Source organism: Musca vetustissima, unplaced genomic scaffold (assembly GCF_032173495.1).
Source record: "Musca vetustissima isolate MV318-11 ecotype Yass unplaced genomic scaffold, APGP_CSIRO_Mvet_v1 utg22703, whole genome shotgun sequence".
In the NCBI taxonomy this organism is placed as follows: Eukaryota; Metazoa; Arthropoda; class Insecta; order Diptera; family Muscidae; genus Musca; species Musca vetustissima.
In genome coordinates, this window is record NW_026873584.1 from 91,579 (window position 1) to 119,248 (window position 27,670).

The following is a 27,670-nucleotide window of genomic DNA, read 5'->3' on the forward strand; positions in this document are numbered from 1 at the left end:
AAAAGTCCACGCCTTTGTTGAGGGCTTCTCAAAAAGTCTTCTTTAAAAAAATCCACGCCTTCGTTGAGGGCTTCTCAAAAGTATTCTTTAAAAATCAATCCTCTGATAGGCCTTGAAAAAACAAAAATCAAACTACGGATTGTTTTGTAGTTGTTTTTTAAAGATGTTTATTTTTTATTTCAATCACAGCACAGAATACAGAGATTATTTTCATGAAATTTGGAAACGAAATCGATGTTCAATAAAAAGTAAATTAAGTATAAGGAGAGTACAAAAAACAAAAATTTTGAAATTGAAAATGTATAGTAGTTGAGAGTGAGTATTGGGAACAGATTCATAGATTAATATGGGATACAATGGAAATGATTTTTTTATATTATTCATACCGGAAAACTATACTAACAAGCTACATGTTTTTTATTTTAATTTTTTTTCAAATACAAAATCATTTTTTTCATTTCAACATTATCAATAACATCAACTACAGTTCTTAATTTTTTTTTTTTTTGATTTTTTGTTTTTGAATTTTTTTCCTTGGTTACAGATTACAGTTTGGTTTTCTTAAATAGGTGTTTTTTGGTTTTGAAAATACATAGAAACAGTTGTTTTGGATATAGGTAGGTAGGTAGTAGAGTTTCTATTATTTTTTATGCAGAATTGGGTTGTATATATATTTATATATGTTTTTGTATATAGACAGTTTGTAGATATAGATCGGGTTTCTGTGAATCTCTGTTTTTGGTTTTTGTGAACATTAAATATTTTTTTGTTGTTGTTGCTTAATATTTCAATTTTAATTTTCATATATTTTTTACACATAATCTCATAAATTTCATGCAACATTTAAATTTGTTGTTTTATTTCTTTTAGGTTCTCCAAATATTTTATTTCAACGATTGATTATATAATATATTGTTTTGCTGGTATAGGTGAGTTAATGATTGTATTATGTTGTTGCTGGTTTTTTCGTGATCGAACATGTTGAAGGGGTTTTTAGTATTTGATTGTTATGAAAAGTTGGTTTTAGGGCTGTATGCTGGAAAAATATAAACTAACTGACAATTTGAAACTTTGGATATGGCTTCAAGTTCGATTGCTCTCCGCCAAATCCCAATCATTTGCGAATTTCAATATACCGAAAATTGAGCAGTCCCTACATATTGGGACTATATTAAAACATAAACCTCAATATTTTCAGTCTGGTGGTATTTTATCCTCAGAGCAACCGAAATTACCACTTACAATCACTCCAGTTGTAGAATTCGTCTAGGACCGTTAAAAAATATGAACCAATATTGAATATTTACTGCAAAAATTTCGTGCTACCTGAATTAAAAAATTACAATTCCTGCACGACTTTAAAGGCATAAAGAAGCTGTTATTGGTGTCTAGGCAAAAAAAAAAATTACCGATTAGTAAGTATCATGTCAAATTAGATAAACAATTCGGTCGCATACACCAAATTTTCTGTTGATCGGTTGATAATGCATATAAAATGCAATATTGAAGCGCAATTTAAATCGGAAAGGATTATAGCTATACTTGATTTCTGTCATTCTGCACATAATGAAGTGGCATTTGCAAAATTTGATATTGATCGGACTCATGTGGTTCCATTGGTGTACCATTTACATGAAATCGAAATGGAGCTGTAATCAAATCCGTTCCGATTAAGACGAATAACATTACAACAAAAATACCGCCTGATGACTGCAACAGGTTGTCTCTTCATGACTCCCATAGACCATTTACATGAGGAGATGAATATCTGTCGGTGCAATATCTGTTTCGGTGTTACAAATCAGTCATACGAACTACCACCTTATCGATTGGCATCCACCACCTAGACACGGCAAGAAGAAATCAGGCAGGATTATATCGTATTCACACAGACGCTGTTGACGAAGCAATCCGACATTTCTAAAGTGCCCTCCCCCCAGATGGTATTAAACTTGTCACGTATGTTGACGATTGTTCGATCATTGCCTCTGGAAGTAGATGTAGTAGAGATCGAAGACAAAATCAACTCCTATTTGTCATCGGTAGTCACATTTTTTTTCAGGGTAGAAACTTGCAGATTTCCCCATTTAAAGCAACTGTCACTATATTTACATAAGGAGGTCAAGCGACAACTAAACATATCGATCAGAGGTATGACAATTCCAACGGTCCAGAATCCTAGAATACTAGGTGTCACCTTCGATAGTGGTGTCACCTTCAAGTGTGGATCACCTGTATCAGGAGGCATGGTTACTTTCAGTTGCTCACCAGACAGTTCCTTCTGGCATGCCATATGCCCACGCATCCCAACCATCATATAGTTTTCAGGATCCATCCCCTCGACACATCCGAAGTCATTGCATCTGACATTGGCGATTGTCACTAGCTGCATTGCTGAGAACTGTTCACACTCAGACATTCCAACAAGTTGTCAATGAGCACGAATCAACCTGTGTCCCTAACTGTCAACCTACAGCGGTAGCCAAAGGGGAGAAGACCCTGCCCAGAAGAACCAGAACTATATTATCGCAGCTTCGGTCAGGATGGTGAGTCATCTTGAATGTGTATCAAGCGATAGTCGCTGGGATCAAGGACATTTGTCTCACTTGCAGACAAGGCCCGCACATTATTCACATTCATTCCCGTATCCAACATCTGATTCCATCCAGAAACCAACAGTAGACACAAATCAGATGTAGACATATCAATTCGAATTGGGTACGAAGTTATGATTCGGGGTAAAATATCAAGGCGGCATTTGATAATGATCCACATGACACGCTACACCTCTTCAAGTGCCCAGTTGAACCCACTCACCTAACACATCTTCACTTTGGTCACAATCGGTAAAGAATGCAGCCTTTTTTTGAAGTTGGAGTTAAAGTCAGAACCATAATAACACAAATAATCATGAGGTGTAAAACAATGAGCCCTCGTCATAACATTTCATCAAAGTATAATTAAAATAAAATACGCAATCATAATTCAACCCATGATCCATATCCTAGTCCACATTATTTGCGAGTATTAGTAGTCGCATCCCATTAGAAATTGGGCCTCATATTATTTAAATGAGGTCCAATTAGTTTTCTATTGTCCAGATGGAAGAAGGACATTCACCTTCTCATATACAATTTCAAATGAAAACTACATTAAGACCTTGCAATTTAAAAAGATTTATGCCTTTGAGCACCTCTCTAAAATATGATATCGAAAATTAATAAAATTAATTAAGATTTGTATATAGTGGTTGATATTCGGATGTCGATTTAGTGACCCACAATTTTTCTTCCTTATACAATAAGAGTTTTAGATATATTAGCCACAAAATTTCAGCCGAGTATATACAGTCGAAATCGCTTCTGGTGACAGTCAATGGACTGATAATATTGATCGCTATATCAAATAAAGGCCAGAGCTTTTTACGGATTTTGAATACCGCCATTATAAAATGTATGTTGTAAAACTACTTTACAATATTCTATCCAAATATTTTGAATTTGGACGTTCAAACCAACAAAGTCGTTTTAAATAATATTGTTATAGGCGTTGTCGCCTATAGATTTAAAATTTTGTTAAATACCAAAGAATACATTCATACATATTTTTTTGTTTAAATTTATATATTTAACACACAGCCCTAAAAATAATTAATTCAAAATATATAATTTTCTATACAATTTGCAATCAATAATTATACAAGGAATAATTACAAAACTAAAGAAATATTACAAAAAAGAGTACTGCAATTTCTTTGACAATTGTTTCAAAACTGCATATTTTTGTTCTAAAAAATAAAACTACATTTAAAATAATCTCAAGATACATGTACTTAAAACAGTTGTTTTTGGTTTTGTTCATTCTTTCAAAATTGTACACTGACTTTTGTATATGATGACTATGATTTTAGCGAAAATTATATTTGGTCTGTTGCAGTACTGTAAGAATCTACTAATTTTAACTAATTTGTTCGATATCATAAAGGAACATTTTGTTACCGTTGTAAAAGGTAGTAGATTCTTGCAGTACGGCAATAGACCATTAAATTTAAAAGATATTAATTGTGTACAATATTACATTTTCTTACTTAATACAAAAAAAAAATTAAACATGAGCAAAAAAACATAATCAGCCTTCGTCCCATTTTGACTAATAATGACAAAAAAATATATTATCATAAATTAAAGACATAGTAAAGGTGGACATCATTTAAAATATAATAAAACATATGTATAAAATTTCAATTAATTAAAATTAAAAAAATAAATTTAAAAATAATAATATACAATTAAACTAAAATAAAAAACAAACTATGACTATTAACATGATTTCTTGATGTTGTTGTTTTTCTGTTTTTCATTTTATTAATATAGTTGCCTAATTTTCTTTAATTTGTTCAATTTTTTGTGTGTTAGTATCTCTATTTGTAGTGAAAAATCTTAAATTTCTTAACAGTGTTTTGCTTTGTTGTGGTTGTTGTAGTTCAGAAATGAAGTAGAGATTCCACTAAGAATAGTAAAAACAAACAATGATCGGCTAAATATTTTGTTCAGCATTAGTAAATATAATTATGTGGGAACACTGCACGTGCTGGCAGATAGTCAGGATCATTTTGATTGCGATAGCGACGGGCTAAAAATACAGCAAGTACCTGCAAGATGAAAAATAGGCAGATTAATAAAAATATCAACAATTTTTAATTGAATAAATTAAAAAATAATATGAACATTATAATTAGTAAACATAAAACATGTATACACAAAAATAATAAATAAATGTTTAAAACTTAATAAATAAAAAATAATAAATGTAAAACATAAATGAACCGAAATATCTTGAACAGTATCCAAATCCAATATGTATGATACATTGATTTATGCAGGTAAACCAAAATCAGCAAGACCACGTAAAAATTTTGAATTTTTTTCTAGTAGATTCACGATATTTATTTTTCTGTCGATCACATTTCCTTTCCAGACTGACAACTGATAGAATTTAGTAGAGACAACCGGTAACAGTAGTATCGGTCTCTTTGCTTGAGTAAACCATATAGTCTTGAAAAGTGACCTTCATTTACACTGGTAAAAAATGTAATAGGTAAGCTCTGGAACCACTCTGGAACTGGAAAGTAACTGAAAAGTGTTGCTTTTGGATCATTATTTTTTTAACCCTTTAGAAATCTCAGAAAGAATTGTGAAAATATCAATGTGAAGACTATATCAGAACTCACTGGTCAATGTGAACTACAAATTGTCGATGATAACTCTGTAGTTTCAAATGTAGTGGTTGGCCGATTATATATATCACGAAGGTTAAATAAGTGTCTTGGAGAAGTATAACATTTATATGATATTGATCGACAGCGTGGATTATTGGATCTGTATGAATGCTGTCAGACCTGTCTGATCTACCGTCGCACGCTTGTACACATACATTCGCAAACCCCACCGGTTGAGAAAAACACATGCACATCTTCAATTCATTTCAAGCTTCGAGATTGTTTTTTTGTGTAAAACGCTTTTTTCCGAAACAGTATTTTTACGATTGGCGGGCAATATAACTCAAAAACTATTAATTCAATCGGTTCCAACTTTTAACACATATTCTGGACCTACATTGTTATCGTATGAACTAAGATTGTTGAAATCGGTCAAGAACTTCTTTATTTTCCAGTTTGGTTTTTGGACGAAAATATACGTTTTTTTCGGCCACAGGTTGAGGCCTTGTAAGATCCTAAGCCATGGTCGGCTTAGGGATCCAGAAGACAAACCACCCTTCTGAAATTAAATTAATTAACTACAATTTTGATTTATACTCCTGTAATTTCCCTGACACACTCAGTCCGGAATTTTATGAGTATCCTTCCAACTACCAATTTTCCCTCAGCGACATTAACCGCTAATACTATCACGGACCTGGTGCAGGCGTTTACTGTAGGGAATTAAAAACATATAACACATATAAACTTAACAATATTTGTAGCAGTTTTCAAGCAGAAATCCTTGCAATCACGAAAGCGGACGAGATAGTAAAATCACTTACTGCCGACATTACGGGACCGGTGACTATATATGTCGATAGTCAGTCGGCCCTTAAGGCGGTGAAGTCGTGTACTGTAAACTCAAAAGCAGTTCTAAATGATATACGACAGATAATTAGCTTATGTTGAGTTCTAGGACATAGTGGCATTGAATGGAGTAAGATAGCCGACGAGCTTGCTCGTCCAATCTTCTGATTGAGAGATCTGTGAAACCACCCATTGGCTATTTCATTGGTAATATTCGCTTGTTCTACTGCGAGATAGTCGGCAACAGATGGTTGAGATAACCTGTTTGCAGAATCTCAAAATCTATCTGGCCTGAATTCTCTCGCAAAAGAACGCCTTCGCTGCTGGTACATAATAAAAGAGAGATCAGAATCATTGTGGGGATCATAACAGGTCACTGCAAGATTAGATTCCTCACTTCGAAATGGAACTCCAATGGAGAGGATTACTGTCATCTTTGTGAGGACGAAGAGGAGCTAGAAACAATTGAACATATCCTCTGTAGATGTCCATCGCTGACTGGCAGAATACATAAACAGTTTGGAAGATATGAAGTTGATAATCTAGCCTTCTTCTCTAAAATAGATCCTAACCAGATCCTAGGCTTTGTCAAAAATCTGACATGGCTGAAATAACCATTTCTCCGCTCTTCTTTTCTCGCTATCTTTTCTCCTTGCTCTTCTACTCTCTCTTTTCTTTCTCTTTGCTTTGTTGTTTGAAAAATCCAATTCCACGTAGACAGCTGGTTTTTGTGATTCACCAGCGACTAAACCAAAAAGAAGGATCCGACACAAAATATACCGGAGGGCGATACATTTCTGCTGCCGATTTGTCGACGGGAATACGGCTATCGTTACGGACAAGGAATTATTTTTAATCAAGAAGAATCTCAAGCTAATCACAAAGTTCACCAGAACCTATCCGATGAACATAGAGAGAGACTTAATAATTGAAAAATTGAGTCGGCGATTTTAACTCAAAAATAACTAACTGGATGAAAAGAGGTCCATAGTACCATCAACTTTTTGGAAGGAAGACAAGAGCCTGTCTAGATTATAAGGTAGGAGAGCCCGTAAATGTCCTGTGAGAAGTCGAAAAACAAGCCACACTAACAATCCACAAAGTGTTAATATCCAGGTTACGAAAGTGAAACAGGTCTGGATAAGTCCAAGCATCAAAGTAGGATGCCCTCGCGGCAGCAGTGCCGATATAAATGGCTTCTGTATTACTGAGGACTAAAACATATCTCCACTCTGTAGCAGTGAAAAGGATGCGGTCTTCAGACTAGCAGCAGTTGCTGGTCAAAATTTTTCATTGGGTTAGAAACTCCACAATTTCGTTGATTTTGTTGTGGTCTCACATAGTATAGTTTCCAATACCGTGGGACTTCATTAAATTAAAACAATCCATGCTGGCATTAGACCACAGAAAAATATTCTTTAAAAATCCACGCATTTCGCGGCCCTCGGAAAAAGATTCTTTAAAAATCCCCGCCTCTCGCGGCATCCTGGAAAATATTATTTAAAAGTCCACGCCTCTCGCGACCTCCAGGAAAATATTCTTTAAAAATCCACGCCTCTTATTATAAATAAAGTTTCAAACCCCATTTGGATCTTTACTATACCTCAACAAATAACATTGAAGCGCATTATATAGGCGAGATCGTTGAATATATCAATAATGTATTCCAAGGAAATTGTGTAAACCACTAAATTACAGCAACTATTGATGGAACATTTTCCAAAATTCCGGAATATATATTTTTGGTCCCAAAAATGTTTAAAATACAATAGAGCTTTGATTTTTTTAAATATTTCTCGAGGTCCATCAGTATATTGTCTGATGACATTATTGGGCCAACACAGGCAAAAGCATCGAATTTAGTGGCCCAACAATGAAAATATATTGAAAGATTTCCTAAAAGGACACGTCTTGAATGTCTTCTATCAATTGAAAAAAAGATCTTTCCAGACCTCTAGAGAATCTTCAGAAGACGTCTTGAAGATCTCCTTTAGAAATCATTTTAAGGTATTTTAAAAACTTTACGTCTTTGAAATACCCTTGGTAGATCATCACTTTTTGACGGATTCTTAGTGGATATCGTGCCAGTCTAGAAAGTCATCCCTATGGGAGACATCTAGACGTAATTTAGCCTATACAAATCCTCTTGAAGTTCTCCAACCTGTGGTAGATCATAAAAAATACAATTTTTAAAAAGAATCTTTAGAAAGCCTTCGAGGCTTCAAATTGCATTTTTTTTTTTTTTTAAATAAATAAATAAAAAGTGTATACGCAAAAAAACGAAAGAACTATTAAAAAACGTTGAACCAAAAAAATAAACAATCAAAATTAATTAATTGTTCTCACCCAATGTTTTATGACTCTCCGGTTATGTGGAAATGTATTTTTCTTGTATGTAATTCTCTATTCGTAGTAGGCCATAAAAGTGAAGGTATTTGAATGGAACGGATATTGGTTATAGTTTATAATAATGATGAGGATGATTTAGGTATATTTTTTTGGAATGAAACCCTTTTCTTGTGGATATGTTAAAAAGAAAGAAAATAAAAAAAGAAAATTTCAAAAATATATATTTTTGTGGGAAAATATTTTAGGATTTTGTTTGTGATTTAAGATTATAACGAAGGCTGTAGAGTTGTCTGTTGATTGATGCCTGTTTTTTATAAATAGCAGCTAATTGGGTAAGCTACAGTTTTGGGGATTTTGATGACTAGGAGGGCGGCTTACATAACTAAAAAGTCTCTAAATATAGTTATAAATGTAGATGTATGTACTTATATTAATGTATATATTATTTAATGGGTTTTGTATATATATGTAATAGTATAGATGTATATAATGTTTTTTATATATAGAAAAGTAATTATGTTTCAATGATTAATGCATATTTAATTATGTAAATGAAGAATAAATAATTAGATTGTGATAGAATGTATGTAGGTTGGTTGGTTAATGTGTGTATGTAAGAATGGAATTTTCTTCATGGTTAAGATCGTAATATATGTAGGAATGGGGGGAGAGTGGGCTTTGGTGTTGTGTTATTACAAAAATCATTTTGTTGTTTAATTACATTTTGTTTTTTTTTTTTATAAACATTTAATGGAATGTGTAATGGTGGTGTATTTGTAAAATATCGAAAATATTTTACATTTTGTTAATATTATTGTTGTTGTAGTTGTTTATAAATACCATTTTGTTTTATGAGTTTATCCATATGTTAACACCATTTCCATTTTTTTTTTTTACTTTTATGACTAGCATGAATTATTTGGGTCAATTTTTAATGTGGCAAGAAAAGGAGGAGGGGTGTTAGGGGGTTTTAGATGCAAATGGGAAAGTGTGAAATGGATTATATAATGTAATTTGTATGTATGTCTATATATAGTTAATGTAATGTAAATCATATTCGTATAAATCATTTCATTATTTTTCGTATTGAATTGTGTTATGCTTTGCTTTGTTTCAGTTGGTGTATTTAAAGAAATGCACTGGGCAAACCACGTGGATCTTTTTGATTGCGATAGCGAACGGTTAACCAAACACCAATGAACTGATGAGGTCATTCCATTTGTTAGTAGCAAATTTTGGGGAAGAAAAAATACAAAATGTCGTTAATTATAATTAGTCATTTGTAAATTATTTTAAATTTTGATAAATTGTATTTTTACTTACCTCTGTAAAACTAAAGAATATACCCAAACCACCGCACAATTTGAATACATAATTGATTTTATCTTCCAACTTGGGCAGACATGGTGGACACTGGCAATTGGTATCGTAGGAACCGACACAGCATTGTTTGTTTACCACCTCACAGGATTCGTCAGCCGTGGTATTTGTCGAATTGAAACCACAACAGAGGAAGGTGTCCTGCACTTGTTTGTGCATTGACGCTGGCACACGATTCCATCCTTCTTCGGCAAATTCCTGTTGCTGTTCCGAATTCACGGCCAAACATGAACTGGCAATGGAGAATTGTATCAGGAAGAGCAAGAACAAAATGATCATGTACTGTTCGAGCGGAACAGATTATATAAATGAATTAAGGAAAAACCCAGAAATTTGCATAATAATTTTAAGTGTGATTGTGTGTGTGCGCTACAAAGTCATTTAGTTCAATGTGTTAAATAAGATTACAATTTTTTCATTTTCTTTTTTGTTTTTTTTTCGTATGCATAATATATTTTCAGCTTTATAGCTTTCTCTAGAAACTGCATAATGAAGTAAAAGCAATATAAAAAATACAACAACAAGACAATAGAGATAAATATAAAGGAATTGTGAGTTCCATCGACGATGTCATGATGATAGAGTCATTTCATCCAGGTTCGTTTAATGTTTATATTTTCAATTTGAATAAATTGTTATCCTTTGTTTATCCTCCATACTTTGAACAGAGTTTACAATATCTTTGTTTAAAAAATTATGTAAAAGATACACTATTTTAAACAGGCGCAGATCGGATACATGTGAATCATGCTTTGTATAAATGAATGACTTGGCTCACATTATCACATTTTTTATTGGTCGCAGCCTTATTGGAAAGTCATTACTCTTACCAGATTTGAGCTATTTTTGGCTACAGTTCAAAATGCAAACCTGCCTTCCCCTTCTGCGTGAACAGAAGGGGAAGGCCACGAAAAATATGGAAAGATCAAGTGGAAGTCAACATTGCCGAAGATGGTCTTTCCAATTGGAAAAACTGCGCAAAAGACCGACACGCCTGGAAATCTTTTTCAAGCTCAGCTTATGGAACGAAAGCTCTGTCACACGTAAGCTAAGTAAGTTCAATCTAATTTTTTGAGTAGAATCTGAATCCGAAATTACTGATATTATATACAGTCGAAACACGCCTGTCCGCGTGTATTTTGTTATACCCTCCACCATAGTATGGAGTAAAATTCTATGACGATTTTTGTCCTCATATAGGCGTATTCTGCCATAGTATGGGGGATAGTCTTCTAAATATATGGTGATAAAAAACTCGAACCTGACGATAATGAAATATATCGGTAGGCATTTAGGCATTTCCTCCAAGTAATGATACCTCCTGAAGGAAGGAATTGACATATATCGGTCATTAATTAGCCCATAGCCCTCATATAATGATATCCCCAAATATTCGCTAATTCCTACACTATGTAATAAATATTGGTCCCCCTTTAGGCATAGCCTCATATAACTCTAAATTGCAGTAGTTTTAGGATTGTATACTCTACCATGCGTTATTAGTATCAGTCCACGCTTTAGGGTTTTCATAGTTTATGAAAAATCCCCATTAAAAATTTGCTGAAAATTGTATTTAGTATACATAGTGGTTTACATAAATCGGTTTGTAGAAGTATCGGTATAGGTTCACTTTTTCATTTCAAGTATCTGCCAGTATATCTATGGCCATAGTTCGGCCCGGCGAATTTTACCGCTTTTTTCACTTGTTTAAAATTTTCTTTTCTTCGACCAACTGAGGCATGGATTTTTTTAAAGAAAATTTGTCTAGGCCCACATAAGGAGTTGATTTTTTAGAGAACATTTTTCTAGGCCCACACAAGGTGTGGATTTTTTAAAGACCTTTTTATGGCTCAAACAATGCGTGGATTTTCAAGGATCAATAGAAGCCCAGACCAACAGAAGCGTAGATTTTTTAATGAATTTTCCCTCAAGGATCAATAGAAGCCCAGGCCAATAGAAGCGTAGATTTTTAATGAATTTTTCTCAAGGATCAATAGAAGCCCAGACCAATAATAGCGTGGATTTTTAAAGAAATTCTCAAGGACCAATAAAAGCGCCGATTTTAAAAGGAATATTTTGCATGGACCAATGGAAACGTGGACTTTTTAAGGGACACTTTTCAATGACCAATAGAAGCATGGGGATGCAATTAAACATTTCGGGTCTTGGCCGTTGAAAATATTCCAGTTGAAATTTTTGAATACAGCTCCATGTCCAAACGCATCCCTCATATAATGGTCCCGCCCCATTCTGTGTTTTTGGAGAAAGAAAACTAGTTTTACAAAAATTTTTCGATGTAAGTCCATATTTAAAGAACTCAGACAATTTTCCGGTAAAAAAAAAAAAACTTCGGACTTTTTACATAGGACCCGCGAAGGTCTCGCACAATCTAGGAAATTGTATGTTCCTAGCACGATTCACAAAGACGTAGACGCATATAAAATACCCGTATGATTGCGGAAACTATTACTGAAGGGTCATCCTATAGAGAAATATTTGCGAAGGCCTTGAAATTGGCCCACATATTGGACATATGATCCCAGAAGGCAAATGGATAACAATGATAGACACTCGGTTGTGTATCAGTTAAAATTGTTGGGATCATCCTTTATTGGAGTACGTAAAAAAATATTGAATTTAATTGAGAAACAGAGGAGGTCTATGAATATAACCAAGAAGAATGGCGGCCCACACTCGCCGGAGGAGTGCTAGCTAGAGTTTTATTGCAGAAATGCATTTGATTTGATTTATTTGGGACTTAAGTTAGTCCCAAATAAATCAGCGTGAAACTTGTCTAATCCGTTCCTTAAAGAATAGTTACGCCAGGGTTTGGAATTTTGGCTTGTAAGAATTGCACTGATGTCAGGGATGTTTTATCGACATTTGCAACTGTGACTAGTTGTCACGGGAAAATTAATCGGAAATTCCTCCCTCCAGCACTTCGATCTGTCTCAAACATAAACTTCGGGTTAAATGTTGTTACTCTACTCATTTGAAGAGTTTTTAGTGAGTGTGGGGGCACTGTACCGGTCCATTGCTATCGTATGTATTCGTCAGGTATTTTGGTCACCATTTCCAACCAAATTGGCGGTAATTTAATATTTTGGATTTTCATTCGATTCCGAAAAAAAAAAATATTCCCCCATATTACAGAAAACCTCAAAATTAGAATTTCATACATCGTTTGCATTCGTCACGCTTCATTTCCGGTCTGTAGTATTGTGTTTCTTTTTCTCCTGGAAGCCTCGATCAATTGCAGGTATTTTGAATGTCCACCTCATGGACGTTTTTGTTTATTCTTTTTATTCAATAGTAAATGCCTGGTCTGGTGTAGCCTATCCTACGTTATGGGACTGCCATCTATTGTTGCCTAAAAACAAAGACTCCTTGAATTTTGTACAGTGGTTAGGTCCTTGATTTGTGTTTACATTTTTTACTTTGGGTGGCGATATCTGCTGCTATTTGTGTTAAAGGACGACAATATCTCGCTGTTGTCTGTTGAAATTTGCAAAGTGTGGGTCAAATCAGACATTCCATTTGCTTAATATTGAATTAGTAAAAATTTTAAATTTTCACCCTTTGTGGTGGAGGTACAAGAAGGAGGGAACCGATAAATCCAATCTTCTCAGGACCGATATTCGCCATCTTGAAACTTGAACTAAATTTGGAAGAAATATTAAGATGTACAATATTTGGATGGAATCAGTTACCCCCTTCGAGTTTTATTGTGGGCATCGGCCGGTCAGAGGCGAAAATTTGTAAATCGATTCCAAATTGCCTGAATAGGAAGTTCCGAAGTTCCTTTGGTTCTGGTGATCCTTAACACTAGAACGCCGAAGGCGGTCATTTTGACCGCTTTCCAATTTCAAGTACAAAAGCAACTGTGCATTTAATGACACTTTTTTGAAAATTTGGTGAATTTTTTATAATAAACGTAATTCTATGAAGTACAAAAAGTCACCAAATTCTAAAAAATAGTGTCATTAAATGCACAGTTGATTTTGTACTTGAAATTGGAAAGCCGTCAAAATGACCGTCTTCGGCGTTCTAGTGTTAAACAAATATTTTTGAGTCATCTACCTCTATGCCACTCATTGATGCTCTCATGGTTGACAAAATCAATAACTTTGGCTCCGATAGTATTTGCAAAACTATTCATGGGTAATCATACTTTTGGGACCGTATTTTACTTGAAGAAGTCTACCTCTATTTGAAAAACAAAAGCCTGTGCCTCTGATGGTCGTGATCTAATTAAAATTACTTTCTTTGTGTTTGAGGTAAACTGTGTTCCTTTTATCCTTCTCCTCCTCCATCTCCACATTCACCTCTCCGACCACAACTCCCCCACCATCATTCACATTTGTTTATTATTGTCAATTATCAATGGGGAATTTCATATTATTCCATATGTGTAGGTGCTGCTACTATCCTCCTTCCTCATCCTTTGTGTGCTTTGAAACCTTTTTGCATTTTAATTTTTTGTCATTATGTTTTCACATCTTGTTCATATTGTTGCTGTTGTTGTATTGGGGGGCTTATGACTAAATTTGTTGTTGTCTCCTTTAATAGTGTGGAATTTTATGAGGTCGACTGTGTGACTGTCTGTCTGTCTTTTTTTTTGTGGTAAAGTAGTTGACGTTGATGATGTTGTTTTCATTATGTTCCAAGCAGAATATAAAAAATAAGAAAAAACAACAACAACAACAACAAAAACAATCTCATACATTGAGCAGGCGACGCATGTCGTCACAGCAGGAAGGGGGGTCGGTCGTTCGGCCATACAAAGTAATTGTGATAACCTTCTTCTGTTCACATCACTTGATTACGTTCGCGGGCGTCCTAGATCAGCAAAAAGCTGTGGCACCAAAAGCAAGAGCTGATGTTGTTGCTGTTCTGGTTCATGATGAATACCCTCTTGGCATAGGGGTTTTTATTTTTTGACACACTCCAGCAGCATAATATTCTTATGAATCCAAGTAATATTCTATTTTCAATTTTTAAGGCCCGAGGAATTGGGTGGTGGAGGTGGTTGCGGTTGTTGTAGTTGACGCCGCCATGGGGGGTTTGGGAATACATATTCCATAATTTGTAAAACCCTAATACAATAGACAATGGGTGTTGCTACTGTTGCTGTTGGTTGGTTGGAGGAATGGTTGGAGGGATGCTTGGTTGACTGTCTGCCTGCCCTGGTAGCATCGTCTAGATAATTGTGTTGACATAATAATTATCGGCAGCTGAACTCAATTCCCCAAATGTTACTTCTGTTTCAAAAAAATAAAAAATCATTGGATGTGTGTGTTTGGAGAGATAATTAAAAGTAATCTGAAAAAATAAATTATGGAGGGGGGTGGTAAAACAAGCTTCCTTATTTCACTTGAAGATTATGCGGAAACATTTTTTATGAAAATAAATAAAAAAAATCCATGCCTAGAGGCTGTGGAAGCCTCTGAGGTAAAATTCTATTTAAAAAATCCACGCCTAGAGGCTGTGGAAGCCTCTAAGGTAAAATTCTATTTAAACAATCCACACCTGGAGCCTGTGGAAGCCTATTACGAGAAAATTCTATTTAAAAAATCCACGCCTGGAGCCTATTACGAGAAAATTCTATTTAAAAAATCCACGCCTGGAGCCTATTACGAGAAAATTCTATTTAAAAAATCCACGCCTGGAGCCTATTACGAGAAAATTCTATTTAAAAAATCCACGCCTGGAGCCTATTACGAGAAAATTCTATTTAAAAAATCCACGCCTGGAGCCTATTACGAGAAAATTCTATTTAAAAAATCCACGCCTGGAGCCTATTACGAGAAAATTCTATTTAAAAAATCCACGCCTGGAGCCTATTACGAGAAAATTCTATTTAAAAAATCCACGCCTGGAGCCTATTACGAGAAAATTCTATTTAAAAAATCCACGCCTGGAGCCTATTACGAGAAAATTCTATTTAAAAAATCCACGCCTGGAGCCTATTACGAGAAAATTCTATTTAAAAAATCCACGCCTGGAGCCTATTACGAGAAAATTCTATTTAAAAAATCCACGCCTGGAGCCTATTACGAGAAAATTCTATTTAAAAAATCCACGCCTGGAGCCTATTACGAGAAAATTCTATTTAAAAAATCCACGCCTGGAGCCTATTACGAGAAAATTCTATTTAAAAAATCCACGCCTGGAGCCTATTACGAGAAAATTCTATTTAAAAAATCCACGCCTGGAGCCTATTACGAGAAAATTCTATTTAAAAAATCCACGCCTGGAGCCTATTACGAGAAAATTCTATTTAAAAAATCCACGCCTGGAGCCTATTACGAGAAAATTCTATTTAAAAAATCCACGCCTGGAGCCTATTACGAGAAAATTCTATTTAAAAAATCCACGCCTGGAGCCTATTACGAGAAAATTCTATTTAAAAAATCCACGCCTGGAGCCTATTACGAGAAAATACTATTTAAAAAATCCACGCCTCGAGACTGTGGAAGCCTCTTACGAGAAAATTCTATTTTAAAAATCCACGCCTGGAGCCTATTACGAGAAAATTCTATTTAAAAAATCCACGCCTGGAGCCTATTACGAGAAAATTCTATTTAAAAAATCCACGCCTCGAGACTGTGGAAGCCTCTTACGAGAAAATTCTATTTTAAAAATCCACGCCTAGAGGCTGTGGAAGCTTCTGAGGTAAAATTCTATTTAAAAAATCCACGACTAGAGGCTGTGGAAGCCTCTGAGGTAAAATTCTTTTTAAAAAATCCACGCCTGGAGCCTGTGGAAGCCTCTTACGAGAAAATTCTATTAAAAAAATCCACGACTAGAGGCTGTGGAAGCCTCTGAGGTAAAATTCAATTTAAAAAATCCACGCCTGAAACCTGTGGAAGCCTCTTACTAGAAAATTCTATTTAAAAAATCCACACCTAGAGACTGTGGGAGCCTCTTACGAGAAAATTCTATTTTAAAAATCCACGCCTAGAGGCTGTGGAAGCATCTGAGGTAAAATTCTATTTAAAAAATCCACGCCTGGAGCCTGTGGAAGCCCCTTACGAGAAAATTCTATTTAAAAAATTCACGCCTAGAGGCTGTGGAAGCCTCTGAGGTAAAATTCTATTTAAAAATCCACGCCTAGAGGCTATGGAAGTCTGTTTCAATTTCAGATTATGGCGGAAAAATTATTAAGAAGAAAAAAACCAAGTTGAAATTTGTGAGAACCTTAACAAAGCTATAAAAATTTGATGCGTCTCAAAATAGCCACGGCTTTGAGAGAGAGGAAAAAATTAGCAGACAAAAAACCCTTTGTCTCTCCTAAATGTTTTTTGTCCTTTCATCCCTTCGGCATATTTCTAACGAATGTTAGAATAATAATTCCACTTTAAACATTCGCCTCATTAATCCTGCAGAATTTATTATTGTTCATAGTTGAAATGAGAATTTCCTTATAAATGCCTTTTTTGCCTCGTCTTCAAAGGCAGCAGTTCCACTTAAAAAACGAACTATAAAAATAAACTAGCTTCCACCCATTACCACTTCACCATTCATCCATCCAGCAGTTGCCTCTACTGGTGCTTCTGCTATATTATGCGAATAGTTCAGAAAAAAAGTTTCATTTTTTTTGTGGAATGGTTAATAGTTTATAAAAGCAACGAGGCGCATAAGAATTTTGTTACATTAGGTACTTGTACTAGATTGGGTACTTGGGTGTGTAGAAATACAAAACTTTTAGGTTGGGGGAGTAGAAATATTTCTCGAAAAATACAACAACATCGACTGGTGGGGGTTACATTTTTGTTAGAATTTGAAAAAAAAGTTTGAATACTTAACATAAGATGAACATTCTTGTGTTTTAACCATGCAGTTGGCGTACATGTAGGTCATTCTTCAATTGGGAAAATATTTTTGTTCAACTAACAACAAGGCCGGCCGAATGTGATGTGCTAGTGGCGGCTATTTGTATGCTAAACAGAGGAGGTATTGAAAATCTAAAAACATATCGAACTTTGGATATTTATTTGAGCACTCTAACCCAAAAAATGATTCTTTAAGAAGTAAAAAAGTGTCAGTCAGTATCGCTGACAGATATATACCCTTAGCCTATGGTTTCAGAGATCTTCGGAATTATGCGCAGGTTTTATTACTCGTTTTATATAAGGAATATGTTTTTATCAAAGATCTAGGCTTGGTAAAGATAATTGGTTATGCAAAGTTTGATTCAAATCGGACATTCCTTTCGCCCGATATCGACAAGTTGTCTGTTAAAATAACTGGCGCATCTCTTCGGATCAGTCACTGTTTAGTCGTTAAATATGACTGAGGTCCCATTATCCTTTTTACCAGTGTTCGAGAGAGACTTAACGGTTGCCAACAGTTTACTTACACCGGTACCGATGCTGCAACTCTTCAGGTGCTTCAACCATTTATTCCGCTTATGCTCCACGACTAATCTGCTGACCTCCAATGTAAGTTACCTGACCCTGGATTTGCTGGTTTAGATCGTCTGAGCTTATTTGCTAGACCAACTGCTTCTGCTGGGAAATTAGCTCTCATCTTGGATATTCCATCAGCAGGTATAAATATAGCGGTTGCAATTGTAAGGAATTTTCTTTCTGCTACCCGTACATCACAAGGCATGCAAAATTCTCTGAAGCGCTGGTTAGTAAACTCTCCGAATCCTTGCCAGTTGGCTTTCCTATGGTTAAGGAAAGAGCGACGTTCAATGATGATAAACTTGGGCGGTCTGCTTATGAAGAGGTGGTCTGACCCAAAAGAAATGACTGGCTGCCAGGTGATGTCCTGTATTGAACATAGTGGTGCATGAAGAATGCTAGGCCCCCAACTCCACTTCTGGTGCGATACGTCATCAGAACGTTGTAACACCATCCCAACGCTATAGGCTACGATTTCATTGAGCCTGGTTGAATGCACCGCCACGACCATAATATTCTTCCGATTCATGAAGTCCACTATATCGTATATTATTCCTTGAAGGCTGTTGCAATTAAATTGCAGAAACGATGCACTATCAGGAGTAGGACCATCAACGTTTTAAGAGGAGACTACGTTAGGGTTTGAGGAGACTGTGTTGAGGGTTCTGTACTTCGACGAAGAATATGGCAACGTAATCTCTTTCGATGTAGTATCGCTACCGGCCCAATCCGGAACAATTCCTGTAAATGACACGTCAATATATTTTTGCTGCATAGATCGGGGTCTTCGACCTGTACATATTGAAAATTTTCACATTTCAAGAAACTAACACACTACTAGCCTCTGAGGGGAAATTGTATTTAAAAAATATACGCCTATAGCCTGTGGAAGCCTCTGAGAGAAAATTTAATTTAAAAAATATACGCATACAGCCTGTGGATGGCTCCGAAAGAAAATTCAATTTAAAAAATTCCACGACTAGACCCTGTGGAAGTATCTGAGGGTAATTTCTATTTAAAAATCCACGTCTATAGCCTGTGGAAGCCTGTGAGGTAAAATTCTATTTAAAAAGTTCTCGCTTAGATCCTGTGATAAAATTCTATTTTAAAAAATCCACTCCTTTTAAATAGAATTTTATCTCAGAAGATAGAATTTTATCTTATCTCCCCAGAATGAATCATTTTGAGCCTACATAAATTGATGCAGGTATCTTATCTTTAAACAAATATACACTGCAGTGATTGTTCGTGCATTTATGTGCTCTTAACTTAGCAGCACATTGTTCAGCTTGGACATAAGTGTATCTGCCTCTATTGTCTTGTTGATTATACGATATATTGATTTGGTCTTCAACATGGTTTCAATGTTGTTAGTATTTTCAATTTTTTTTTGTTGTTGTTGTTGTTGTTTTGTTTTAAAAAGGATACAAAGAACAGCATAACTTGATGATGTTTAACAGCACCAGCTAGACCCAATATCGATATTAATATCAAGATTATGCCGCATGCCAGTATACCGCCAACAATGGGTAGATTTGTAACAATTGATGCGGCACGGGCATAGACACCGACACCAATCAGTAGGAAGCCCACCATCTAGAAGAAAATGAAGAAGAAGAGAAAACAAAAGCATTATTAATCAATATATGAAGCAGAAAAAAATAAATAAAAAGAAAAAATAAGAAAAAAAGTCTATCTAAAAGTTTATCTAAGATGTGTTGCATGCACAGCATGTTTAATACGTTTCATTGCGAGAGTAGGTGGATGGGTAGATGATGTAGTCTCTGACTCAGGTGTGTTTTTTGTTTCGTTTTGCTTATTAATTCCCGCATTGATTACACTAGAAGTGCAAACAAAATTTGCAACACACCATGAATTGCCTAAAAGCGAATAAATAACAGCAACAACACCATGGGGGATTAATTCACATTTGGCTAATCAATTTCGATGTAAATCATATTTTTTTGGAATAGACATTTCCGGCAATATACACACCACAAAAAAGATGAATTACTTTGCACTTGAATGGAATTTCTTGGAAAAAAATGATTTTCTTTATAAGGGTAAAAATCAGAGCATTGAGCCCTAAGAGATTTCTTGTATAAATAGGAGAAAAGTTTATTATTTTAGTTTATTTCTGTTTTGTAGAAGAAATTTTCACAGGCGCTGCTGAAGAGGTCTACCAGAGGAGGAACAAGCTGCCATCCCCTGGCAGTGATCATCAGCAAGCTCTAAGTATGGTGGATCGGAGGCGTGGATTTTTTAAATGGAATTTTACCTCAGAGACTTCCACAGGCTCTAGGCGTGAATTTTGTAAATACAATTTTACCTTAAAGGCTTCCAAAGGCTCTAGGCGTGGATTTTTTAAATAGAATTTTACCTCAGAGGCTTCCACAGGCTCTAGACGTGGATTTTTTAAATTGATTTTTAAATAGAATTTTACCGAAGAGGCTTCCACAGGCTCTAGACGTGGATTTTTTAAATTGATTTTTAAATAGAATTTTTCCTCAGAGGCTTCCACAGGCTCTAGACGTGATTTTTTAAATTGATTTTTAAATAGAATTTTACCTCAGAAGCTTCCATAGGCTCTAGGCGTGAATCTTTTAAATCGAATTTTCCCCTAAGAGGCTTCCACAGGCTCTAGGCGTGAATTTTTTAAATCGAATTTTCCCCTAAGAGGCTTCCACAGGCTCTAGGCTTGGATTTTTTAAATAAAATTTTAATAAAATTTAATTTTAATTAAATTTGCCGAGTTCTCCAAAAAACTTTCTATGGAGCCGAGGATGAGAATGGCGAGGATGGAGGTTCCATCTTCACGGCGTATAGCTATACCTCGAGACAGTTATCCGGAGATCCAAGAATCTTAAAAGATACTTGCGACCACTATCATTTACCTCCAGCGAGGTAGAGGCAATTATCTCCAAATCCAAGCCAAGCAAAGCCCTTGGTCTAGACGACATATCCATGTTCATGTTAAAGAAGCTTGGAGCAATAGGTCTGGGCTATCTGACCAAAGTTCTCGAGTTATCGATGTCACAGTTGGTAATTCCTCACATTTGGAAAGTTGCCCGGATTATTCCAATTCTAAAACCTTATAAATCCGCTACTAATGGGGAATCCTACAGACCGATTTCTCTTCTGTCACCAGTAGCCAAGGTTTTAGAGTATCTACTGCTTCCGTCCCTGAAATAGCATTTCGTTCGTGCAACCCACCAACACGGTTTCAGGAAATCATATAACACAACGACGACTTTGCAAGAAATTACTTCCAAGATTGTGAATGGCCTCAATCAGCGATGACCACCTGAACGGACCATTCTGTATGCTTTAGATCTGTCCAAGGCGTTTGATACGGTCGATCATTCCGAGCTGATATCCGACATCACAAATTCCACCCTTCCGAGTGATATTAAGCGTTGGCTTGTCAACTACCTTAATGGGCGGCAGGCCTTCGTTGAGTTCCGTGGCCAAAAATCCAAATATCGCAAGATCAAAATGGGAGTACCGCAAGGCGGTTTTTTGTTCAACATGTATCTTTCGTCCGGCGTTAACATTGACGACGTACGTGCGGGAGCGCAATCTAAAATTATCCACTACAAAGTTTACTGTGTCACTTTTCACTTCCTGGACGCGAGAAGTCAATTTAGAACTTCACATTTCCGTTGAAGGTAGGCGCATCCCCACCGTCCATAATCCAAAAAGCCTTGGCGTGGTCTTCGACAACATCCTTCATTTCTCCTCGCATTACAATTACATCAACTAGAAAGTTCCTGCTCGCATGATATCTGCCGTGTCATCTCAACCATACACAGTGATGGCATCCAATACATCAACTGGTGGTCTACGCAGCCATAAATGGCTACAGATTCAATAAAATCCTACAACAACATCCTCCTGCAATTTCGGAGAGTGAGAGGATTTTTCCTTGCAATGTTCCCAACTCGTATCGAGAGCGTATTGTCCCCGGAACCCTAAACAGGTGCCCCTCATTCCAGCAAAGTCCTCACGACACACACCATCTATTCAATTGTCCGTTCGAGCCTACAAGTATATTGCCTATAGATTTATGACTAAAGCCAATAGAGGTGGCACAATTTCGCCGGCTACCCTCTTCAAATTCGATTTCCTAATAATTAATATATTTTCCTTCTTCCGTTTTTTTTTTCTATCAACATTTTCAGGAAAGAACTTTCATCAACAGCCAACGTGTTACAACAACAACCAAATGCGTCCGTTTCCATGACAGAGGGATCTACGATCCGAAACGACCCGAGTCTTTCTCGGAAAACGTCTGTCACCTTAGTCCATTGTATAAAAGCAATATGACTGCTATAACAACAACCAACCGCATCAGTTCCATCGAAATCTTGAAATGTTTTTTGAGTCACTAGAAGGTGTTAATAAAGCGGCAAGATTTCGGAAAATTATATCGAAGCTCTGCTCTTTATATTTTGGCGCCTTTTGCAGCGGCAAAATATAATAGCAGACTATAAATTCAGGGGCCGTTTTTTTAATGCAGATACAATTGTGCGATATTAAAGGGAATGAAATAGCTGACGAGTTTCTTCGAGGTGAAAAGGCATTTGGAATGTATAACGTTTTTATTTATATATTATTATTATTTTTTTTTTTTTTTTCAAAATAATTGGCATATATTAAACCACCAACTACTTTTGCGTTCTGAAGCACCCTAATATACATTCATTAATTGTATTTATTTAAAACGAACTGTGATAATTCACACATTTTCATAACTAAACACGCTGAAGACGCAAAAGATTTGATTATTTTTTTCATGTTAGGGTCCATTGATAATCAAAACGAAATAGCTTTCCAAAATTTACCCATCCCCGTAGTGCATGGCCACACAAAACGTTCGAATCACAAATGGAAATTTATTACAACAGCTGTGAACTAAATACAATCGATTTGGGGTTCGTAATATTTTCTAAATACTTTAATAGTCCCATTGAACTTTAGTACACCAAAATATGGTACCAATTGTAGTAATATTTTAAGCTTCTTCCTAAGACGATAATCGTTTTAGTACGCTGCCGGCAGGTAGTCGTGTTTTTATTTAAAAATCAAACAAATTCCTATAAGAAAACAATAACAAACGATAACTGGAAGTAAAATAAAAAATACGACTCGGAACTATCACTTTTTGTTGATCAGATCATTTACCTCTTTGTGTGTGTTTTGGAATGCCTGTCTCTGGTCACATAATTGCTAGACAATCAACGTACAAAAAATAAATCCCACCATTTAAGGTCAAACATCAATTGCCGTCGGATGACGAGCTTATGTTTTTCTGGGTTGGGGTAAATAAAACTCAAATGTAGGCTCTGTGTTTGATTAGAAAATAAAAAACAATAACAGAGATGACTAAGCGTCCAAAATGAGACACAATACACATGTGACAGAGAGAAGAAGGAGGAGGTGAGGGAAGAGTCATGTAAAAGAAACAACTGGTCATTGATTGAATAGAGAAACAGATATCTAATGAAATGTATTCTTTATAAAAAAAACACCTGGAAAAGGGACATACAAGACGGATAATACCTAGGTACAATCCTATACTGCCGATAGGACTTCTATTAAGGTCAACACTGTGTGTAGTGCTGCTTCATCAGTCGCCCGAAGCAAAATACCTAGGTACAATCCTAAACTGCCAATTACGATGTAACAGGAATCTATGCATTCAAGAACTCCATTGGGAAAAGCTGGGGGCCATCGACTATACACTGGTTGTATAACACAGTGGTAAAGCCCATCCTTTCGATTCTAATAACTGGAGCCGCTAGGAGCACCCCACAAGCAGCTCTGAATGCAATGCTGAACTGAAGGTCTCTGGGTATCAGCATTGTCAGGCAGCGCGTAGTTCCCTAAGCCTGCCTGCAAAATCTATGACGAAATTGTACCTACAGGCATGGATGTTTCCTGAACGAACTAGGTATAACATTGGACCAACGCGTAAAACTAAGCGTCTATATATCACCAGTCCTGAGATTTGACGATGTAGATGCCATTATCCCTAGTAGATACGACTGGAGCCGTAGCAACTCTCCTCTGGACGGTCTGGCAATTTAAACAGACGGGTCTAAGATGGAAGAAGGTGCAGGGTCTGGAGTCTACTGTGAAAGCTAGGCCTTGAGCTTACCTACACATGTAGTGGATAGCAACTGTATGTTTTCCAAGCTGAAATCTTTGCTATTTGGAAAACACCGGAATTGATAAAAAAGTCTGGATGCAGATCTCGTTGAACGGCTCTTAAAGGCATCAAATCCTGTAATATCAAATCTGAGGTTGTCCTCGAGTGTAGAACAGTTTTGGAAACACTTAGAGCTATCGGCTGTGTTAGGTACCAGGACACCGTTACGTCATGGGTAATGAAGAGGCAGACGAATTAGCTAGACGAGAATCTCAATCTGCAGATCTAGCAATTGATGACTCAATCAAACCACCCATCTGTCATCTTTTTCGGAACTTTGAGGCGTTCTTCGACGAACGAGCCAATGAACTCTGGTACAACGAACCTAGGTGCAATTTGTCAAGATCTTTTTGGCTGACTCTGTCAACCAAGAGAACAAACTCACTGATGAACCTGAGCAAAGCTGAAATTAGAGTAATGACAGGAGTCCTTACTGGTTACTGCAATATCAGGACCATTACAAGTAAATGGGATAATGATTACTGATTACTGCAGACTCTGTGTTGAGGAGGAGGAGACAATTGAGCATCTCCTGTGTCACTGTCCAGTCCTGGCCTACTGACGCACAGACCGTGTCTAAGTTCAACTAAGGATATAGCTAAGGATTTTCCGGCTTAACTTTAGTTTAGTAAAAACGATCAGATTTTTCTGAAATTTTTTCCAGAGGTATGTATTTTTACCCTAATTATGGTGGGGTTATCTCAAACCGTTTTGGAGATTTTTTTTTGAAAAACTCCCTAAAAGTCGAACTTGGGTCCATAATATTCTCTCCCCAACCATGACTCAAATGATAGACCACAAATTGCTCTTTCCAAAATGGTGCGATATGTGGCTGTATCTGTTGTGGACCAAAATATCGTTTTTACTAAACTAGAGTTGTTCCGATGTTCCACCCGCATATTTGTGGTGGTCTCCATACCATTCTGGAGCTTTGACTTTTACCTCTCTCTCTCATGTAAGAACCACCCTCGTACCAGGAAACAAAGCAGCAATGCCGCCGTCACAAACAACAGAAAACACACAGCCTAACCAGCCAGAAGTCAGGCAACACAGCAACAATAACAACACATTGTTGCCTTTTGCTGATAGCCAGACTAAGAGAAATGGTCTGAGGAGACTTCGGCTGGCTGCTTGCTTCACTGACTGACTGTCTGTCTGTGTGATTACAAAGTAAGCGGGCAAGTGATTGGAAAAAAATGTGTAATACATTAAAAAAAGAAGCTCTTATGAGGAAAAACAAAATGCCAGAGGAGGGATGATTTGTTTTTGACTGTCTTGCTGCCATCCATGCTGTTGATGATGAGAATGCTAAAACAAATAAAGCAAAACGAAATCGATATTTTAAAGGATTTCTGAGGAAAGCAGAAAACGAGGAACACAGGGGAGGGGAAGAAAGGTAAGAGATCTGGAACAAAGGGTAAAAAAAGCTTAAAGAAACCCCTGGTGAGACAATTTTCTTTGTTTCGAAAGGGCAAATTAGAGCATTGTGCAGGATGTGAAGAGGAGGATATTGGGAACCAAATGAATAAGGATATATGGCACTGCATATGGCCGTCAGGTCCCAAATGTGCTGTGCGCTGCCTTGTATGTATAATGAGAAACAAAAATCCTCATGACTTTTCAAAAAAAAAATCAGCTAAATATGAAATATGAGTTTTTTGTTTGGCACCCTCCTCCTCCTCAACTAACTACTCTTCTTGCTCCACAAAGTTGTGTGATTGGAGACTTGATATTTGACTTGTTGTAACCTTATAGGGTCAAGTAGCTCCAAATCGGGAAAAAAATACTCAACAACAATTTTTTAAGTTATTATGTATAACAGTTTTCTTTACGCTCTGCTAAATTTTCTGATTGTAATCAGTCAGCAGTTTTGTCTGTTCGCGTTCGTCGCCGTTTTTTGTTTACGGCTTCATTTTTTTTCTTTTGTTGTTGTTGTGGTTTATGCGCCCTTGCCAAGGGCTCAGTAGCTTAGCTTTGTAACCATAAATTGTTTGACATTTCTGTCTGTATGTCTGCCATATCCCACTTACCACATATAAAATATTTAAGGCAATTAATGCATTCTTTGAACACGTAAATCCACCGCACATTTTTGCGTTTTTTTTTTAATTATTTCACTCTTCTTTTTTTTATTATTTCTTTATTATTATCTATTTCACTGACAGACAAACACAGTGTATTATCTCTTTTGTTTCGTCACTGATTTGTGTGGTTTTCTTTGTTGTTATTATTGTTAATAAACTGTTGTTGTTTTTGTTGTTAGTACCACCACTTGACAAATCACTTTCGCTCTTCAAAACACCGTTTTATTTTTATTATTATTTAATACAAAAAACTATGCAAATTTTTATGTTAATTTTTTGGTGTTTTTGCTTATTATTTTTGTTTTTGTTCTTTTCGCGTTTCGTTTGCTTTTTTTTCTTCCGTCTCTGAACGTTTCCAACAGCAACCGTTCTTGTTATTTTACTGCTTGTGTTTGGAGCTCTTCAATGGGGTTGTATGTGACAGGGAGAGTTAGGTCGACATTTGTACAACAGATGATTGTCAATGCTCTCTCTCTCTCTCGCTCCTTCTCTTTCACAAAGCAGTACTGACAACATTGCAATAAAAAGCATGATTGTCAAGACCTGAGCAAACCGTTAGGTTAAACGGTGAAATTTGTTTGCAAATTTATTAAAGAAAAAAGTGAATAAAACAATAAAATTATTGATATTTATAAATTAAATTATTAAAATATAACGTGATTTATGTTTATTCAGTTGTTGTATGTATTATTGTAATAAAAAAAGTAAAATGCGTGGCAAATGGCAGCCATAAGAACATTTGTGCTCCGAAAGTAGAGATGAAAAAGCTTGGAAATTTTTGACCGCCCGGTAAGTTTTCTTTTCTGAGAATTATATGCAAATAATGTTATTCAATTTTAAGAACGTACAATAACAAAAACATTTTCAGATCCTCCGGTTAAATTTCATCATTCATCAACTCGAAATCAGGGTCGTTTCATACATAGGCTTTTGTCAAGTTTAATTCCCGGTCGCAAGTTGCTGTGTCCGCCGAAATTAGTCATTTAAAAACGGCGAGATACCTGATTGGGAATAAGTAACAAGTTTACCGTAGGTAGATCTCCTTGAGCTTAATACAGTGATATACATTTTATGTGAAGGAAATATATACTTCCCGAGATATAGGTCTTGAAATTTCGGAACATATTTTGTTTAAAGAGTCTCCAAGGCAATATGGGTATTAGTTTAA

General features: G+C 35.9%; 1 protein-coding gene across 2 annotated transcripts; it reads right to left on the minus strand.

Moving 5' to 3' along the window:
• Nucleotides 1-4,555: 4,555 nt before the first annotated feature.
• Nucleotides 4,556-26,572, minus strand: LOC133326275 (tetraspanin-13-like). 2 transcript variants are annotated; one of them, XM_061534959.1, is made up of 4 exons: nt 26,449-26,572; nt 19,636-19,803; nt 9,740-10,078; nt 4,556-4,651 (listed from the first exon to the last, which is right to left on the minus strand). In XM_061534959.1, the coding sequence occupies exons 1-4, from the start codon at nt 26,506-26,508 to the stop codon at nt 4,556-4,558; spliced, it is 663 nt and encodes a 220-aa protein (XP_061390943.1). In that variant the 5' UTR covers nt 26,509-26,572. The 2 variants fall into 2 exon arrangements, with proteins under 2 accessions (XP_061390943.1, XP_061390946.1); XM_061534962.1 differs by lacking the exon at nt 4,556-4,651 and adding an exon at nt 9,519-9,617 and having other exon boundaries at nt 26,449-26,553.
• Between the last annotated feature and the right edge of the window lie 1,098 nt (nt 26,573-27,670).